This window comes from Rhodnius prolixus, unplaced genomic scaffold (genome assembly GCF_049639745.1).
Source record: "Rhodnius prolixus isolate KJV_2025 unplaced genomic scaffold, Rpr scaffold_4, whole genome shotgun sequence".
Lineage (NCBI taxonomy): Eukaryota > Metazoa > Arthropoda > Insecta > Hemiptera > Reduviidae > Rhodnius > Rhodnius prolixus.
The window spans coordinates 4,021,485-4,041,607 of record NW_027411614.1 but is presented as its reverse complement, the minus strand read 5'-3'; the positions used below and the strand labels follow the sequence as shown (position 1 = coordinate 4,041,607).

The 20,123-nt window shown below is 30.0% G+C and overlaps 3 protein-coding genes across 5 annotated transcripts in view; 2 read left to right on the top strand and 1 right to left on the bottom strand.

Annotated features, from left to right (window-relative positions):
- LOC141456177 (uncharacterized) overlaps positions 1-20,123 on the top strand; it is a 35,263-nt gene that overhangs the window by 4,838 nt on the left and 10,302 nt on the right. The window contains exons 3-10 of the mRNA XM_074131925.1: positions 8,308-8,463; positions 10,518-10,605; positions 11,934-12,093; positions 14,339-14,441; positions 16,348-16,422; positions 16,524-16,781; positions 17,412-17,495; positions 17,593-17,832. Coding sequence (XP_073988026.1) covers positions 8,308-8,463; positions 10,518-10,562 — 201 coding nt within the window. The 3' untranslated portion in view covers positions 10,563-10,605; positions 11,934-12,093; positions 14,339-14,441; ... (2 more) ...; positions 17,412-17,495; positions 17,593-17,832. The remainder of the gene's footprint in view (positions 1-8,307; positions 8,464-10,517; positions 10,606-11,933; positions 12,094-14,338; positions 14,442-16,347; positions 16,423-16,523; positions 16,782-17,411; positions 17,496-17,592; positions 17,833-20,123) is intronic.
- Positions 2,302-3,621, top strand: LOC141456178 (uncharacterized). The gene is made up of 2 exons (XM_074131926.1): positions 2,302-2,527; positions 2,611-3,621. The coding sequence occupies exons 1-2, from the start codon at positions 2,419-2,421 to the stop codon at positions 2,796-2,798; spliced, it is 297 nt and encodes a 98-aa protein (XP_073988027.1). The 5' UTR covers positions 2,302-2,418; the 3' UTR covers positions 2,799-3,621.
- On the bottom strand, positions 3,015-18,371 carry LOC141456167 (uncharacterized). Of its 3 annotated transcripts, XM_074131906.1 has the most exons (10): positions 18,215-18,371; positions 17,887-18,085; positions 17,612-17,806; positions 17,410-17,525; positions 17,077-17,310; positions 15,940-16,086; positions 15,684-15,854; positions 9,023-9,191; positions 5,682-5,732; positions 3,015-3,128 (listed from the first exon to the last, which is right to left on the bottom strand). In XM_074131906.1, exons 2-9 carry the CDS (start codon positions 18,014-18,016, stop codon positions 5,689-5,691), a joined length of 1,206 nt encoding a protein of 401 aa, XP_073988007.1. In that variant the 5' UTR covers positions 18,017-18,085; positions 18,215-18,371; the 3' UTR covers positions 3,015-3,128; positions 5,682-5,688. The 3 variants fall into 3 exon arrangements, with proteins under 3 accessions (XP_073988007.1, XP_073988006.1, XP_073988005.1); XM_074131905.1 differs by lacking the exon at positions 5,682-5,732; XM_074131904.1 differs by lacking the exons at positions 3,015-3,128; positions 5,682-5,732; positions 9,023-9,191 and adding an exon at positions 12,218-14,475.

Sequence of the window (20,123 nt, the reverse complement as noted above, 5' to 3'; positions counted from 1 at the left end):
TTAAAAAATAAATAATGTTAGCAAAAAAGAAGACATTCTTTTAAAAGTCATACCTTAAAAAAATACGTAAGTTAGAATGTCAACAATTAAGAAGAAGAGAAAATGTGGGTCTATGTTCTTACCAGATTTTTTTTCGTTGATTTTATCCAGTTTAGGGCACGTTTTTCTTATTTCATGCTATGTATCTTCTGCCTGACAGTGGATTAATGTTGGACCTTGAATTCATATATCGGCGCGGCGAGGTGTACCTTTTTAACTATTTTATCGTTTTAGTGTGAAGATTTATTGTCTTTCTTGTATCAGTGTTACATTTGGGACAGGCGATAGTTGAGTTAATTATTCATTTTAACGTTAGTTGGTTATAATATGTGTGAAAGAATTATGCAACCAAAATTACTAAAACCGAAATTCAAATTAAGAATGCAATCTCGAAGTTTAGGTTCAGTTAAAAATATGGATTTTTTTTTTTTTTACTGCATTCAGTGAGTGTTAACATACTTATTTAATCAAAGTGCACCTGCGTCTGTCGTATCAGTGATCGATAGCAGCTCAGTAACTACAAATATCAACCACATCGATGACGCTTATTAGTACGTAACGACTTATCGACCTCTCATACATATCTGTTGCAGTTTTCAATCTCTCGAAAGAATGTAATAGTTACTTAATTCCAACGCCAGATACTAATCTTTACAAAGTTTATTTATGCATAATTTGTCGCTAGTTTTAATATTAATACATTGGAAGGAGAATTGCTAGGATTTGTAAATTATTCTTCGTAAATTTATTTAAATTTAAATTGTATATTCTGTGTAAATTATGTAAACGGTCTGCTTCTTGCCGTTATCTTACGCTCCATCCCTGTTTTTCAATCTAAATTTTTAAAATCAAATTCAAGTCATGACCCAACTTGATTCATGAGTTTTGTATTGAGCCAATTAAGTAATATCTCTTATCATTTTTATTATAGTTCAGAACGCAATTAAGTGGTATAGTATTTATTTTTGTATTTTTGCAATGCTATTCAGTATTAGACTGAATATTGTTAATCCTCCTTCAATAAATTTTAGAACAATTAAATGATATTATTTTATAGACAACATCCGGATTGTTTTATATATAATGATAAGAAAATAATTAAAAACATAAAACGCTCTAATACTTGTTTACTTTGCTTAAACTAGCTATGGAATTTTTGGTGTTCAGTTAAAATTTTCCAATTAAAAAATTTGTATTTTGGTTGATAATAGCTAAACTTAAGAAAATCAAGAGGGGCTTCTCTTGCCGAGTAAATGTTCACCGGTTTATCAGTGAAAACTTTTTTCTTTTTTTTTTTGCGAATGCTCTTTAGGTCAACGCGCAATGTTGTACATTTTTGAGGTACACATGATCGTTTTTCCAATGAATGGTTTCAACACCTGAAGTGCGATGATGACGACCCGTCTACAGTACCAACGACTGTTTATGCTATGAATGCTAATTTGTACACCCTATAATTTTTTACTAGTAACATTTTCTCGTATTAATTTATTTCGCTGCAGTTTCTCCCTAAAATTCTGGTTCCAGACAAAACAGAGTTCTAATTTGCGTCCAATGTAAGTACAGTGCCTAGAGAGATCAAGTCCACATTCTTTCACTTATGTATTTGTTCTCGTTCTAGCCTTCCCTAGATGTACTAAGATAGGTTCTATTAGCCCATCTCTCTCAAACACAGGGTGAAAAGATATTAAATTGTGGCTGGTGCGCGCTTTTAGGCACAAGAGGCTAAAACTTGACCCTGGGAAATCAATTTAAGGTTTGCCTGAGGGGGAAGAGTTGGAAGTATACACCAATCTAAATTTATATTTTTCTGAATTGTGCGGTATTACCATCTGTGTGATATTAATATAATTGTTACTGATATTCCGAGCGTAAATGTGAATCTTAGGAGTGATTATTTTTTATCATTAACTCAAGTAAATCAGACATCAATCGCTTTGAAAATGATCGTGGTACTTCACGCTCTTTTCAAAAGTTCTTTTGATTATAGTGAATTTTAAAACAACTAAGATTTCAGTAAAATTCTATATGTGAAGATAATCTTGTGATAAATTGATTCTAAACAATAGTCAGTCATATGTTTAGTGCTTGATTTTGTTTTATATGCTCTAAGATAGTGAACTATATAGAAGGAAAACGTATCTAGAGTAAGAAAAATGATTACAAAAATTAAGGTCTGTGCGATCTATTGGTGCCGTGGCGAACTACAAGTGGAAAATACGACGCATTTATTCGTCTGGCCTCTGGGTATCCATAATTACATAGTAACCTATCTAACCTTGAAACCTTCACAGTTATAGTGTTAAGTGCGTTGAATATCTACACACTTGTAGTAAACGAAACAAACTTCCTTTGTTCTTAAGTCTGGCCAAATCCACTATGTTCGTTAAGAAAAAGGCCGAATTACCACCTAGACCAAAACTCCCACCGACTAATCACATTTTACAAGATTTGGAAAATACATCTACTGATGATCCAGTTTTTGCAGGTAAGAGATTATTTTTATTTTGTAAACTTTTATCTCTACAGTTGAATGTTAATTTAATTTATTTTTTTATTGAACTCTTTTAGGTTCGACAGCTGTTACTGAGGTTACCGATAGGACTAGCAGTTATGCTATGGCACAATGGTTTATGAGCTCAATTCAACGTTTAAAGGAATTAGAAACTCTTCTCATAAAACAAAAATTAGAAATTGAAGAAAGTTACAGGGAATTACAGGAAATGGCTGGAATTATTAGAATGGAGGCTTCTAAATAAATATTATATTTGTGTATGCCAATATATTTATATATATAACATATATTTTATTCTCATCTTTTCTTCACTACATAGGCACAATGTGTATCTTCAAGTAATTCTTATTATTTATGTTACATTTATACTTTTGATTTGTATAAATTACTTTGATTTTAGTACTATAAAACTATAATTTGATACTTGATAAATATACTCTGTTCTATCTAATAGGACGGATAGTTTTCAATTTTGTCTTTATTCTTAAGTTATAATTAAGCAATATTATTCTTAACTAATACAGGAATGTTAGCATACCATAATTGTGATCAAATGCTCCACCGCAGCAAACGTCTGCAAGAAGAAGAAGAAAAAAAAAGAGAAATTATGTGTCAAAATAGTTATTTCAGTTCATTTTGTACAATAATTAAAGCTCTAAGTTCGCTGTACCTGACAAGTAAAAACTGTAGTAGTTGTAGTTTGTTTCTTGACATGTTATAAGATAGATATTTTAACTGTTACGTAATTACACTTATAAGAAATGTGTGAATTTAAATAATTACCATAAAACATTTGAACAAATAATCCTCTTGATTGATGATCTCCAGATAACTTTTCCTGTTGGTAGTTTTCTTATTGAACCGTTTCTTTTTTTGGTTTATTTGATCTTTTTTTTTTTAAAGAATGTTCTTAGTTTATTACATATTATAAGCGCATTATTAAGTCCCAATGGCTGTTATGTTACTAAATGTAAGTGCAATATTTAAGTGATACTTAAAAAATATAAGTATTTCTTTATCTTTTGTAACCATTTTTTTATTTTTTAATAAATATATTATGAAAATTACTCTCTTTAATTAAAGGCGCGGCCGGAGCCTTTTTTTTTTTATTTATTTTTTGTAATTTTGAATTAATTTATTTTTTCAATTTTGCATTCGGTTATTTAAATCGGTTTATTTCGGAATATGATCGAATCTGTTTATAAGGAAAACATTATATTATTTCTCGAATTGTTGACTTCAACTTATGGTATTCTTAAACTGAATTCTGTTTTTCTGACAGAATTAAAAAAAACAAATACTAAGAAAATATTTTTTTTTTAGCAGCAAGAAAAGAGGTGAAGGATTAAAAGCATGCAAAGGGAATTGGTAATGGCTAAGCAATTGCTGCAAGGCGTATAGATTTTAGTTGAATTTTCTGCATTTCCATCACCATGCAATAATCAAGCTCTTATCAGTCTAAAGATTTGCTTTCCTACCTGAGGTATCAATTCCATGAAAATTATTTGACTGCAATATTTTTTAAAGTAGTGAATAAAACCATACTTTTTTGTTTAGAGTGTACCACAATTCGTCTAAGGCCCTCAAGGTTATTGAAACAGGAATTTATAATAAATATTTCTGTTCAGGCCTAAGTACTTGGGTGCATGCTCGAATCAAAGAGAGTTTCCATATCTCACTACTTGATCAATTGCTGAGTGATAGTTTCCGCACAGGGCTATTAGCTCCCGCCAATTCAGGCTTGATTGGCCTCTTATTCCCCTGTTTTGAGGAACCCATTGCAGGGCCCTCTGTCTTTCGGCATCCCAGGTAAGCGCTGTTTTCCCTATCTCATTAAATGTTACACCAGCTTCTCCTCTAATGTTTTAATTTCTTATATTTTCAATCCTGAATGTCGTGTGTTTTCTTCATAAATCCAAATTCATGTGATAAATGATTTTAACAAGTCTTTAAGCTGCAGACCTGGAGTTTGGGGCACGTTAATGTTCTAGTTCATGCTGTAATATTGTTTTTTGTCATTTCCCCGTTGAGAAAATTGTTTTGAGCCAGTTCTGACCTAGAATAAAACTTTTTTAACCAGATTTAAATATTGATAGAAACTTTTTTGATCGCTTTGGTACAAAATTTTTTTTCTGTAAAAAAAAAATACTTTTTTATAGCTATTTGTCAAAACTCGACATTTGAAGATGTTTAATTTTATTTTCTTTTTCTGATCGAACTATTTGCTACTAAGTTGGCAATAAAAATATTATAACAGAAAAATTAAACAAAAATTTTTGTGCAAAAAAATTAATATTAAAAATTATTAAAACTACTTGGTTTACTAAATGTGCTTTGCTTGCTACTGCATAATATGTGCTTCGTATAAGTATTGATTTCAAGGATGCAAGCTCTAAATCTACTGTCCGGTAGGATTTAAGGATTTAATTGTGTCCGAATCAAACATGTAAATTGCATTTAGAAATCAATTTCCAGGGTTCACTAGTTCGGAAATAAAGTATCTCAACATCTAAAAAAAAATAAAAGATAATTTGTTTAGTTGTCATCGGAGATCCAACAAAAATTTTGAGAATGTTTATCAATGGTTTTGTTTCCAAGAAGTGTGACTCAAACTTTTCGCTTATTTGAAATATATAATGATTTTAAGGCATTTTCTCAGCCGGTTGCAATTGTAAGTTCCCTTTGTCTCAAATGTTGTTACTTGAAAGCCAGGGCTAAGTTAAATGGGAAAAAAAAGTGAAAATCAATTACTTTTTTCCTTCTTTTTTTCAAAGTTAATTGAATCAATTAATGTTATTCCTAAAACTCGACAATGACAGAAAAACAAAATTATCTTCATGATGATGAATAGCTATAGTTTAACTTTTTAATTTTTTTTGTAATATCAGTTTTTACTTGTGTTTAATTAAATAACTAAATTTCCAACGATTTCCGAGCAATAATTGAGAATTATTTTTCTCCTTTATGAGAGTAATCACTTCAAAATTTATCGGTGCTCAATAAGTTATTTTTAATCAGTGATGTTAGTGAACAAAAATAAAATAAAATAATTAAATACAATTTCATGCAAACATTCGTTATGTTTGTTTAAAAAAACTAATTAAAAATAACAGAATAACCATCTTACTGAGATTTCAAGCATCAATGTAAGAAATAGTTGGTTTTCTTCTCACCTTAGCTGCATGCAAGAACAAAAATATTTATTATCTAAAACATTTAAACGTAAAATTAGTAAAAAAATTGAACAAAATCAATTAAATTTTCACTGACTCTCTTTTAACAAAAAGTATTGCAAACGTACAGATTTTCTATTTTGAGTTGTTCCAATAATAAAAGATTTCCTAGTGTATAAAAAAGTTTTTAATGCAATTGATTTGTGTTTTTATGGAAAGATAAACAAAAAACAAATTGCAGATAAATAAAACTTGCCAAATGGGTACTAGGTCATCCGGAATTACTAGTTAACTGCATGAATCTTTCAATTTTTGAGATATTCTAGGGCTAATATCCGTTCAAAGATTTCTTTGAACCTTCCAACTTTTGCTAAGCGATTAAATAAGATTAGATTTTTGTGTTGTCCTGGGAGTAAATTAAAAATAATCTCATTAAAGGTGTAATAAACTGTAATAATCTTCTTTTTTTTTTATTTTAATTACACCAACAATAATACAATTAAATTTCCCTTGGTCACCAAATTAATTTGAAATTTTCCATAACTAATATAAATAGATTTATATATACTGTTTTCACAAATAGATTTTTTTTTTATCCATATAGTGGTTATGTTCTTGTACTTTAGAGGCGTATTCTTTTAATCAAAATGAATCTAATGTCATATTCTTCAATTTATGAAATAATTTAGTTCTCTTTAACTGCCACCTTTGAATAAAATGCAATATTTTCACTTAAAGAGATACACTCTGACATTGAAATTTAAGCATTAACTAGCACTTAAAATTTTTTATTCATTACTTACATGCTCAAAAATACATTCCTCGCTATTTTTCATTTAATTTACTAAACTTTATAAACATGTTAATTTTTTTTTACAAATATTCGGCAATACTACAACTGTAAGATCCATCATTCGGTCGACTCATAAAATGCTGATGAAGCTTTTGTAAGTGGAAGTCAAAAGTCTACTCTGCAATACTTCAGACCTGTGTATGAGCTCCCACACTCAATCCACGTATGGAATATTGAGGTTTTTAAGAGTTTTCTCCTCCTATTTATAGATAAAATTCTGAAATCTAAGTCAGAAATAAGGAAAACAAACCAGAGTAGATACCCAATTTTTGTAAGCTTATCTATCAGAACTCACCTTCAAACTGATTTGTTATCGATCAAATTAGTGAGCGAACCAAATCATGTGTGTTACTCAACAAAAGTCGGGGACCAGCGTAGGAAACCGCTTCATTTATGCTCAGGAAGAATAAAAAAAAAAAAGTATTCAGGCATATAATTAAAGTGTTCCAAGAGAACCAAAATTCAAAGCGAATTCAAACCTGAATCTAGTTCGCGCTTGCTAGCTAAATAATAAAACTTTTATATGTAAAGAGGTGCAATGGTTAAATTTAATTTTATGCTCTCTAATGATACACGGTCTACTAATAACAGGCAAAATGACAAACGAAAAAAGTGAGTATTGGACCATAGTTTGTATAATGTATAAATTTTGGTTTTTCTTTCTGAATACGCCCCTGAAGCAGCAGCACACATTTTATTTCATCTATATAAATTAACAATAATTATGTGCAAATATATATTTTTAAATTAACATTAAATACATTATTTTAGTATTTACATGTAATAAGTATAATTTTTATTTGAAGGACGGAATAACAATTAAATTAAAAATCAACAATGAATGAAAACTACAAATAAGTAAAATATGGACGGAAAAATGAAAAACAACAATGTGTAAGTTGGCACATGACATTCTTCAGTTACTACCTATCTTAAAACAAATTTATAAATTTTATCATAAAATTTAAATAACTAACAATCCTTGTTTGAAGGAACAGTTGTTTTTCCTTTTTATTATTACTTTTTTTTCAATCAAATTGGAGTTCTATAAAGTATTCATCATGCAAGAGAAGATTAATCAAAATTAAAATATTTTTTGAAAATCCATCACCTTAGATAAAAAATAAATAATGAAAAAACACATATAAGAAATCTGTGCTAATGAGAGTAATGATTAATAAATATTTTGTAATCATAATGTAATTAAGTAAACAAGGTCAGGTCTCGGATGTACAATAAGATTAGTTTGATAATATCACCATCACTTTACAAATATATTTAAAAATTATTTTCAAATAATCGAAATAATTTAACTTCTTTTTTAATCAAAGTAAATTATAAGTTCTTTTTCCTGCAAAGGTCGGAAAGTCGTTACTCTTCCGGGTATCATTGATGCCGTTCACAAACTTCTTTAGAAGTAAAAGAGAGTTTGGATGAATTCCGATCCACTATCCCAAACTAGTTTTTTAACTGATTAAAGGCACGAAGTTACCCGAAAGTATAGCAAACTTAGGCTTTTTTTTTCAGAAAGTCTTTCTGTTAAGCCATTCTTTAAAAAAAAATGAATAATGTTAATTACTATTAGAATCCAAAAGTTTTATTTAAAAAACATTTAAAATAAAACATACGATTGTCGTATTAGGTTGTAAGATTTAGAATTTGAGGAACAATAAAATATGCCAGCATTGTTCATCTGCAATATTGTGGGTTCCAAAATTTTGTTACAGCTTACGAATCATCAGCACGAAGAAGGTTCAAGATGTTGCATCTTCAGTTTGGCTAATAAAGCTGTATTGTGTGGCAGTAGACCTGGATTTGGAGTGCATCATATCTGCTCACAACATGATTTCGACGGCAGAACAGCATTGACATCAACCACCAAAGTAAGTTGTAATTCGATTTTACCGTAGGTGGAGATTTGCAAGTTGTCAATATAGGAAACCGTTTTTTGTTTTTGCGACGAAGAGGAAGTTGTTAGATGCGATGACACCTTCCCGCTACTTATTATATAAAATAAATAAAACTGGCAGGTATGAAATGAACCGTCAAGTTATGACCACGGCATATTAGGTTCTATTATTATTAGGATATTTACGAAAATTTTAAAACAATGATCAGGAAAACAAAAGAAGCTGATAATTAGCCAAGAGAAGCTATCTGAAATATAAGCAGGTTTTTCCAAATTTACCTCAACCTGGCAGAAAAAGCAGTTGGAAGAAAAAAAAAAAGCGGTACACTATTAGGAGAATTTTTTAAAATCTACAATTATATATGTTGAATAATTTAAAGATCTAAAATGAATAATTTTATAATTTTTTTCTTTAATGAGAAAAAATTGTTTTCATAAATATGAAGGAGATGCATTTTTCTCATTTGAATTTTGTAAAAATCAATGTATATCAAAAATGGGAAACGAGAAGAATTTACAAAGATTCAACTTGCCTCTTGGTTTGTATTCAAGATGATGTTCAATGTACTGGCATGGACATCCGGTTAATGGGCAGTGACGTGCCGCGCCCATACCTGGAGCAACGCCCAAATCTAATTGTTTTCTAATAATCAGCCTTGCCCATCGCGATGCATAGCGTAGCAACAGAAGAGTAGCCCTTTCCTAAGCGATAAAGCGTCAGGTTAAAATGATAAATAAAAAAGAAAATTATCGAAAAAAAAATCTTAGTAAATAACGTCAGTGATAGGCATTATTTGAAACTATTCCCATTACTGATAATTATCAAAATTATATTCATTATTGAACTCATTTAACTAGTCATTAAATTAGTATTCATTATACGTTTATTCACTTAGCCTCAAAATAAATTTCTTCTTATTAACCTGTTACTTCTTTTTAAACTTTTTGAACAATATGAACCACTTCATATTGATCTTTTTTTATGTTTTGAACCAAATTAGTCCATTTCAGTAGATTTCTGCTTTTCTGTTTGTTAAAAATTCCAAAAAGGATTAATCTGAGGATAAGTTGCCACTAAAAACGATAAGATGAAAGTAAGGAACTTCTCAAAAATTAAGGGAATAAATTGGGGCTTGTATAAGTTTTATTTGGTTGAAAAAATAATCTACTCATATTTTTGGCAGAGCTGTTAAAAATAATGAATATAATTTTATTTGAACGTGTCGAATAAATAACAGGGAACACAAATTTATACGCTACTTGCTATTCGAGTTAACTTAAAATAATGCCTAACACTGAATAACGTTGCACAAAACCTTGAAAGTAAGATTTCAATCAGTTATAAGGTGCACATCATTTTTTTTTTTTTTTAAAAAAAAAGCATAGAACAGAAGCAGTTAGATATGCATTGAATAAAAATGTAATTTACGCAAACTATCAAAACTTAAAAATTACAAAAACACAATTTTCTCTCTCAACCTTTACGATTACGACGGATGAATATAGAGGTATGGCGCAAAATAGATACGAGATTCGGTTACAATTCTCCAAAGAATTGTTTGTTTGATAGTTTTTATTTTAGAAGTAATGACTTTGAATCAGACCTATATTCTGCGAGGAAAACCTATGCTACTGCGACCCAATGAGATCTAAAAATGTAATATCATTAAAGCCGATTATAATTAAGGAAAAGCAGTGTGCTGCGGTGAACATTGGTTTAAATGTTCAGATAGAGAACTATAATGAAATTAAGTGTTGTGTAAAACAAAAATTTAAAAAATAAATCGCGATAACTTTCTTAAAATCGGCCAGCTCAAGTTAAATTATAAGAAATTTACAAAAGATATTTATGACAGGTACGGAATTATAAACTATTTGCTGGTTCTGTTTGCTTGTATTGCACAAATTTACGCTCAACATGATAAAATTAAATCGTTGATTTTATCCCTCATAGCATGCATATTTTTTTGAATCTCTGACCTGTTTGGGATTTTCATCTATCACAAGAGGTTGATTAATCATTTCCAGCTATGTTTCTGCTACGATGGACAAAATGCGAGGCTACACGAATAAAATCAGCGATATTTTCCAGCATTGCGGACCTGACCTCATCACGGTAAGTCTACCTTATTGCATTATGTATCTTTTTTTTTGTATTAAAAAAATTACTCGGAATTATCTGCATTTACTTATTACAAAGTCGTATTACTTGTATTCTATTTTCTTTTGTATCAAATTAAATACTAGGAACAAATTAAAAAACCGTAACTTTATTTGAAAACTACATAATTTTTTTTTCACCAATGACCTGCTAATTTAATTAGCAATGAATAATAATTAGAAAGAAGCAAAAGAACATAAGAGAAAATTATATTTTGCTTACTGAGAAGATAAATTGAAATTAGGTAGAACAATCATCAGTAAAAATGGAAAATTATAGTCAAACAAAGCGAAAAATTTTCTAATCAATCTTATTATTACATGAAAATTGAAGAAAAAGTTACGGAAAATAAAGTAAATAAAAACAAATTGCGCGATGAATAATATGAACAAGCAATCCCAAAGAATAATGCACAAGCTATTTTACAAGGTTAAAAAAGAAGTATTGCTGCATGCAAAAATGAATCAAAAAAGAAAGTACATGTTAAAAGATGTTTAAATAAGAAGTACATGTTAGAGCTCCAAATCGAATGTGACCTTTATCTTTCTTATATGACAAGAATTAATCCTTTCCAATCACACATTTAAGACGTACGCGATAAAAATATACAGCCAAGATATGTTCAAATTTACAGTATTGCTCTACAAATATAAATATACATACATCATTTATAATGAAAGATGTTATTATTTTATTAATGAAAAATTATCTGTTTTATTCATTTAAAAAATGAAATTCTTTTTATAAAGAATTAAATGTAGAATACCAAAAGAATGTTCTCACTAAACTTATCATCGTTATTTTTGTTAAATTTATAAATTTTTCCTGTGGGTTATGTTCCTGCGGTCAGGAAGTTACCCTCAACTACCCCCACTAGCCGTTCTCTCTGCCGGTTGCCAAGATGAGCTACCGGAATTAGGAGAGTGTAAACCGTGTGGAATTCTCCCATTTTCCTATTCAAAATATCTTGGGAAGGCTTGAGGGGTAATGGATGTATTGACACCGGGAAGTGTAGTTGCCCCGGCTATTGGTTCCTTTACGCTTTTCCTGGATCTTCTTTGAACCTGAGGGAATGATATCTCCAGGAGCGGGGATGCTGTAAATGTGAGGGGGCACCATAGATAAAATAGATCTAATAGGCCACCATGATGAACTCCGTTAGCAAAAAAAAAAATAAATAAATACTACTTTCTTAAATAGATCAAGGAAAGGTAGTTTGTAAAATTAAATTGTGTTTGTGCCTAATTATTTCAGGTGATAATCAGTTATTTATGTCTTTACAGTTGAAAAGATCATTCATCTACTTCAAACTGATATCATGACTTCCCATTTCAACAAATTTCATTGTTGGGACATTGGTATCTACCACTTCCATTCTGTTCAGCTGGAACCTCGAAGAAAAAATATTCTTCACTTTACAATATCAGCCTAAAGGACTAATAAGTAAGTACATTCATTTTCCTAATATATAAATTTGATATGTTCAACAGACAAATCGCCATTTATTTAAAAACATACTTTCCGTTGAAAGTAAAGACAGTCTTAAGTTCCGCATAATTCCATATACCTTTATTGTTTTAGTGAGATGTTAGCTTCACTAGCAATCTCAACTTACGCTGTAGCGTACCACTTCAAATTAGACGTTTGAACAATCAGATTTCTTGTCAATGAAAAAATATTCAACGTTGTACTCTTTATGTAATCATAATAAACTTAAATCTGCAATAACAATGATAAGTATGCACCTGAAATCCTAAGATAAATTAATAAAAATATAAATTAAACTGTACAAAATTTTATAAAATGGTTCATATTATTTTAATGTAAACTTTAAAAAATATAACAACATATGGCAGTTCAGCCAAACTGGCGATTTGAATTTGTAAAGTTTATTTTTTGATTATATTAAAAGGTTCATAATTCTGATATGATTTATTTAAAATTGGCTAATTTAAAAGTCAAATGCTATGAGAAGTTTCTGCAAATGATACCTTCTAGTATTTAGACTTAAAAACGAATCTATACATAAATTATAGATTTTTATGCTAATTTATTAAGGAATGTTTTTAAAGTTGTAATTCTCAAATATTACCACTATCTATGGTAAGAAATAACTACCTATCACCCATATTTATTATCAACATTTTTTATATAAAACTACATTTAAATCAATTGGCATCTGTTTCGTCAAATGCAAATTTTAAATTGTAGCATTTTTTTTTTAAATATCACATAATTAATTTTTCGCAAAGAAAAAAATATTAGTAGTTAATTATAGTTTTTTATCTAAATCTGTGTTAGACAAAAAATCAGATATAGGCACTGAATTTAAATTCGTGAGTTCACAAAGGACATTCTTAATTTCGTTATTTTGGGAGTGTCTATAGATGATACATAAAAGGGATGGTTTTTGTTGAAGTAATAATCAGTAAATAAATTCAGCCAGGGGGAAAGTTAATTTTTTTTAAATGTCGAATAGTACCGAATAAAAAATAAATGAATAAATAAATCATCAAAAAATAGAATAAAAAAACTGTTAAGTATGGTTGTTTTTATTTTTGTAGTGAAAATTACAACATCGTGGTCAACAATTTAAAGACGTAAACCTTTTGCGTAAACTGGAAAACTTAAGAAAAATTTAGCAATGAATTTGCAAGTCGTAAAATGAAATAAATTATGAGCATGCTCAAGTTGGGCAAGAAATATGAACATTTTGATGGGCTGAATTTTTCTTCATTCTGTAATCTATACAGTGTTACTAAGGATACTGAATTATTGTCAAATTTTGGATAGAAGCAGAAATACATTTCTTTTTTCTGAAAAACGTATGTGACTTCTAACTTGCAACAAGGAGTAAAAATGCTACAAATTAATATAACTAAATAAAATAATAGCTTAATGACTGCTAGTGTACGCAAGCAAATAAAATCATTGACTAAAAGCAAAATTGCACAGTTTATTAAAGGTTGGTCGGTAGAAAACTATAAAAATATTTATAGTTCTTACTATTCTTTAGAACAATATTGCAATGATCTAAATTGTAACATTATTTATGGTTCTGAAAATAGAAATAATAAAAAGTTCAGAATTTATTTTCAAATCTACCGGATCAAACACCAAAAAGAAGAATAATATTAATTAAATCAATCAACCAATCTAATATTTCATCTCACGTCATATTAATTATCATTTATCAGAATCTATTTAAAAAAGATCAGCTCTCGAAATGAATTTAACTGTTAAGTGAATTTGTTGTTGTAATTTTGTTTACCTAGTTACAGAGAGATTTATCTTTCATACAGAAAGAATAATTATTAATAAAAGATGCATTATCTTTTTATATCTTTAAGAATTACTCTAAAAGTATAAACAAAGGTAGAAAGTGGTAATTTTTATTTTTCAACTACTTTATGATTATACTACCTATTAGCTTACTAAGATTGTGAAAATTATTTCCCCTCTTAGTTGCTTTAAATATTGCTATCAAATTAACTATGTTTCTACTACCTTCTCATCTTTTTTTTTCTATCTATACTAAATTTATATAAGTAACTCAACAAAAATTGAAGATTTTGCACTTGACTTTTAATCTATTCCACGTTCTCTTAGCCAATCCGTCCAACATGGACACAATACCCTCGGATCTTTAGGTGGTTTACTAGCCAAATATAATTCTATATGTTGACAGGGGCAGAGTGCTGTTGAAAGATGTCGTGGGCAGGATGGATTGCCAATCTCTTCATCTAGTGTCCAATCTAACCGACGTCGAAGATAATCTTTACTCCAACGTTGTAAGTATCTCAGCAGAAGTTGTTCACCTTTAACCTTTGTAAGGTCACGCGCAAAAAATTACAAGTAAAATAAAATTCGAATCAAAAAATATAATTAAAAGTGATGATAAAGGTATGTTAATATAAAAAATGAAGAAAATAATATCAAGAAAAAGCAAAATATTTATAAGATCCGCCGTAAAAAAAATAACAGCTTGATGGAATTATCTTGGTAAAAAAAAAAATCTTATAAAACAGAAACAAAACAACGCCAAGGACCTGATAGACTACTACTACTGGCGTTTCGCTCCTTAACATCAAAGAAATGTTAATTTATCCACATTATTAGTAATCTGGATAAATCCTGGCGTTTCCTCGTTTCCTTCATATCTGTTTCTCCACCCTAACTTCTCTTAAAACTCGTTTTAAATTTTTGTTTTCATTTTGTTTACTAGCGTGCAATATTGAGTCAATCAAATGCAAGACTCGAGTGGACTAAAAATTAATAAAAATTTACGAAATAGAGTGGAAACCCAAAACAACCAGCGCAGTAACATTTTCTGATATGTAGCCTCACTTTAGAAACTAGAGTTTCATTTTTTTAAATTCTGGGATTATCCTTATGCAATTTTTTGAAGACGCCTCATGGCGTTCTGAAAGTTTCAGTCAGCTAATAAGCTTTTTCAATTGTAATTTCTATTCGCGAAAAATTTCCACTAACGAGAAGATTTCGTTTATAATTTTTAGATAACTGCAGGCAGCTATTTGATGCCGTGTGTTGGCTGATGTTTAAAGATGTCTGATACCTGACCAAACGCCGCCCATATCATAAATGGAATATCCATATTTTATTGCAACGTAGAAGTGATAAAAAAAAAAAAAAAATTCCGGCAGATCAATATTGCAAATAAGTGCACTATTTTTTTTCCAGTTCTTTGTGTTGGTACGAAACACCTATTTGAAAAAAGTGCACACATGCTTAGAAAGAATCAATCCTTCTCAACTGCTAAATTGAGAAGGAAGAAAGAAAAGAGGCCGTAAAAAAGCCGTTGACAGACTTCTGTCAATAAAGAAGAAATTTCGTGATTTCTCACTATTTAATATCTCTCACCTAATAAAATTACTAATTACTGATAAATGAAATTGGCTAGGCATGAAAATAATATGCAAACTATGAATATAATTGGTGTGCTTTAACTTAATCATAAGAGCATAATGTTATTTCATTAGTTCTAACATTATCTAGCTTAGCTAAATATTTACCTGCTTCCTTGAAACTCTTGTAGTCTGGGACCCTTGTATTATGTAATCATGATCATCAATGTCCATCTTGGATGCGAATTGTTCCCTTTTTCTTTTTTGTTCAGTAGTTTCTTCTCTATTTAAAATTCTTCCCGAAGCTTCTTCTCGTTCGATTACCTCTTGTAACTTTTTCTATTTTTAACAAAACCAAATCGACACTTTTACTATCTGGAGAAAGTGACCGAGAAAGAAATATTTAGAGAGATAAATAGATTACCACGCAGTCCGTAGTATCAAAATAAATAAAGCATAAATTCACTTTGTGACATGAGATTTTTCCACGGTCATCCAATCCTAAGATGATTTTGTGGCGAATCAAATGTTTATTGACGTTGGCCATACATTTCTCCAAATTATGATTCAACTAAAAAAAAAAATATATATATATATAATAATAATTTATGTAATATATAATGAGCTACAGGTTACATTTAGGTGAACCATGTTTATAAATGACCCCGTTAGAACGACCCTGTGGTACCTCAGTTCGTTACACCATGCATATCACTGCATAATTCTACATTACACTTCATTTTACAACACTTAAGGTCACGAATAGTATGGCTAGGAAACTAAGATCAGCGAAGAGAATTGTTTAAAAAATAAAGACTGTGTTATGTTACAGGTCAGAATGAGACTGAGAGGGAGTTATAGGAGAAATAAAAAAAGGATTTCCTTGAGATTAAAAACAACAGAAGAGGTATAGTGCTAAAGTTTGCTTCATTTTCCGCACTGCGTAAAAGATATTAAAAAGGAAAACAAAGGCCCTTCTTTAACCAAAGATTTCGTCACGCCGCTTAGATGGCAGAGGAAGCGCATGGTTATGTATCTTCTCATCTCTCCAGCGCTTTTGCCTTCCAAGAATTCCTCCTTAATGGCGGCTGTCACTCTCCATCGTTTTATCAGAAGTTGAGTCAAATCTACCTGAACATTATCCAGCCATCGCATTTTCGGTTTACAGACCACCTTATAAAAACACTTTTCCACACCAATATTTCTTCTTATGAGGAGGCAAGAAAAACTAATTAATGCCCTTTTGTACTCACAAATCGTGGCAAGGTATAAACATAAATATTTATTATTATTTTTAGTATAAACGTGTATTATTATTTTGAGAAATCATTCATTGAATATTTAATCTTATTTATTTTAAGAAAGTTATATTTTATGCTTAAAAAAATACGAAATTTAACCATTTTTATTCGTTTTGACGTTATCTCAATTGTACTAGAAAGGAACAAACAAAGGCGGTATTTATGACTTTTTTATCTCTAGTCGAGGAGGTCAAACAATTATCACTTTATAAAAGAATAAATAAACAAAACAAAAATTGGAGTGCAAATAGTAAAATTACCTTAATTTTAATCCACATACACAGGAAGATTGCCGCTGCATTCATTACAAGCCATAATACACCGAGTCCAAACAATATCAGACCAGTTAATCCTGAGAATAATAATCCTAAAAGAAGCGCAAAAGCAGTAAAAATCCAAACTACTAAAATTCTTTTATAACAAATGTTATACATGGAAAACCTATAATCATTTGTTAAAAGTTCCATTATTTGGACATAATCTTCGACGGTTAACTGTAAAAAAAAAAAATAATAATAAAATAAATAATAATATTAATAATGCATCCATTGTTACTTTACTTTTTTCAACTTTTGTTAAAAAAATGAATTTACAGTTAATCCTTGGGCCATCAGTTCTTCCGGCACCAATTCTGGTCTGAACTGTGCTGGAGTTATCCAAGGTAGTGAAGTATTAACAGGTAGAAGTGTTACTATTATATCGCCATTGGCTTGAAAATAAAAATATAATTTTATAGTTTTTTTAAAAAATCGTATTTTAATTAAACTGTTACTTAGCCCTCTTTAGATAACTTACTAAATCCTTGACGGATAACGCTGGCTGCTGCTGTGGTACCATTGGACCCATCGTGAAGATCAACATCTACCACAGCGTGATCTTCAACCCCGGTGGTTGTAGAACTGACAGAACGATTCAGACTTCTGTCTAAACTAATTTGGACGGATTCTGTAGGAATGACAGCTGCGCTATATTCTTTTTCCACTTTCGGACCTAGATAACAAAAAGAGATAATGAAGGTATGTTGTTCAGTTTCATAATGCTTAAATAATTTGAATGTTTTGTACGCTTACCGTTGTGTTTTACTGCATTATCTACTACTTCAGTAGTAGAAGCATTTTGTTTGTCTTCTTCCTCAAATTGGACCCATTTTTTCACAGGTGTACTAGCAGGCTCATTTTTTTCAGGTGTTGGAGAGCTCATATCTTTCTTTTTTTAAGTAATTATGTTTGTTATAAATTCACAAAGCTGAGACTCGAAGAAAAATATTTTCTATAACCCAATACAAACATTAAAAGAAAGAACAGTCAAAAAATAAAAGGGAGAACTAACGTCCTAGATATTATTTAAACAACAAAATATGAATTTTTTCTAAATATTAAAAATGGAAGATCCTCTTACCTTTTCCATATAATAAATGCTAATGAGAATGCTTAATTTTAACTCTTAAAATACTGATAGATCACAGAAAAAGGCACAGTTAGTAAGCTAATACTAAAACGTATAAGTACTGCATAGAAGCAGCCATGATGGTGCTTGTCTTATAATTTTTGGCAGCGCCACAGGTAACTCCCTAGGTAACCTACCTCCACCTTGGCGGTTTATTTAATAATACGGCAACAGGTTGTTGGAAAACAAAAATTCTACCTGTGGAGCAACAAAGTTGTACAGTTGCACAACATCTTTCAATACTTACTTTCTGGTAGCAGCGTAGATTACCACGTGCTTGCAATACCAATCATTATAAAGGGCAAAAAAAAGTAGTCAAAGCAATAAAACGTCTTCATCAGCGCCTTTCAAGGGATTGCAACGTCCGTTTCTCGTATAAATTATAGGGACAGCTGGAAAAAAAGTACAATAACCGGTCTGAGCTGGTGACATCTCTTCCAGCAGATTAAATCCTAATTTCAAATATTGCTTTGTTTCATTCAAGGTTTCACTAGCAAATATCCCGTTTGTATATTATTTTTTAACTACTAGTTATTGTAATGTTATTACTGCATCCTTATCAAGTTTTCAAAATTTAGGTTGCTTAAAAAAGGAAATTTTTTACACCTCAATAACCCAGGGGGCGGAAAAAGTTCCTCTCCATTTGCGAAGTTCTTAGCGTTTGACCGCTTAGTAAGAAATGTTTAAAGACGTTCCCATTCCCCTCAGCGCATTCCAGAACGTTTTTGCATAGCCTATTTCGAAGCTATGATTGTACTAGAAAAGCATTTCATATATTATGCATATATTTTATATAATATACATTTTATATAATAAGAATTTTAAACTTTTGAAACTGCTGGGTTTTATCTTAGATTTCATCCGCTTTAGCGCACTTGTTTGCTTTATTTCTGCTCAGTTTTGGATTTTCTTCTATTAAAAGTTGATTTCTTAGTGTGGTGTTGAGAATTTGACTTTCACTATAGAAGCTCTGACACGCTGATAAGCATATTTTAAAATCAGTTATGTTGAACAATGGTAAACGTTGATAAAATTACTTTAGATTACCAAGTGAGTAGCTGAGTTGAGCAAAATTATTCAGAAATGAAATAAGAGAAAATTATGGAATAAACTATGATAAATTGTTTCCTTTCTAAGTGTTTTGATTTTATTGATTTTCCTTCCAATATTTTTTTTTAATACGGAGTTTTGGGAGCGCTTCGGCCACCAATCTCTATCGGCTTGTTTTGATCTAAATTATATTGATGATGAGTTTAGTAAAAATATCACCTAGAAAGAAATTTCAGAATTTCTGTAAAATAAAAGAAAGGATTTATTGTCAGTATTATTTTCATTTTAGACGTCAACATCTGAGATCATTGGCGCCCGTAGCCTTTTTTCAGTGCATTGCCTATCTCCGGACCGTAAATGTATCACTGTACAATAGTGAGATTTACACTATTATTTCGATATGGTTTTTACTTTTCCCTGACACTGATTTTAATTGCCCTGATACAGCTTCATTTTTCCATGGCAAAATAATCAATTATTTCATGTGCTTTAAATAACACCAAAACAGTTGATGGTACAATCTTGTTACATAACATTGTCTTTTAATTTATTTACAATAAACAAACAGTTTTTTGTACTAGATTAAATGATACAACCAATAAAACTGCCATTAACCATATATACTGTTTATGACATACAAAAAAATTGTACTTTTTACCAAGTTCTCACATTTCACTTTAAACAAGAATTTGTTTATCGAATTATAGACAATTCAAAAAGCTGATAAAATAATGAAGGCATTATCGACATCACCTTGTTCTCATGTTTATTACTTTTATGTACTTTTGAAATAACAGTTTATTTTAATGTT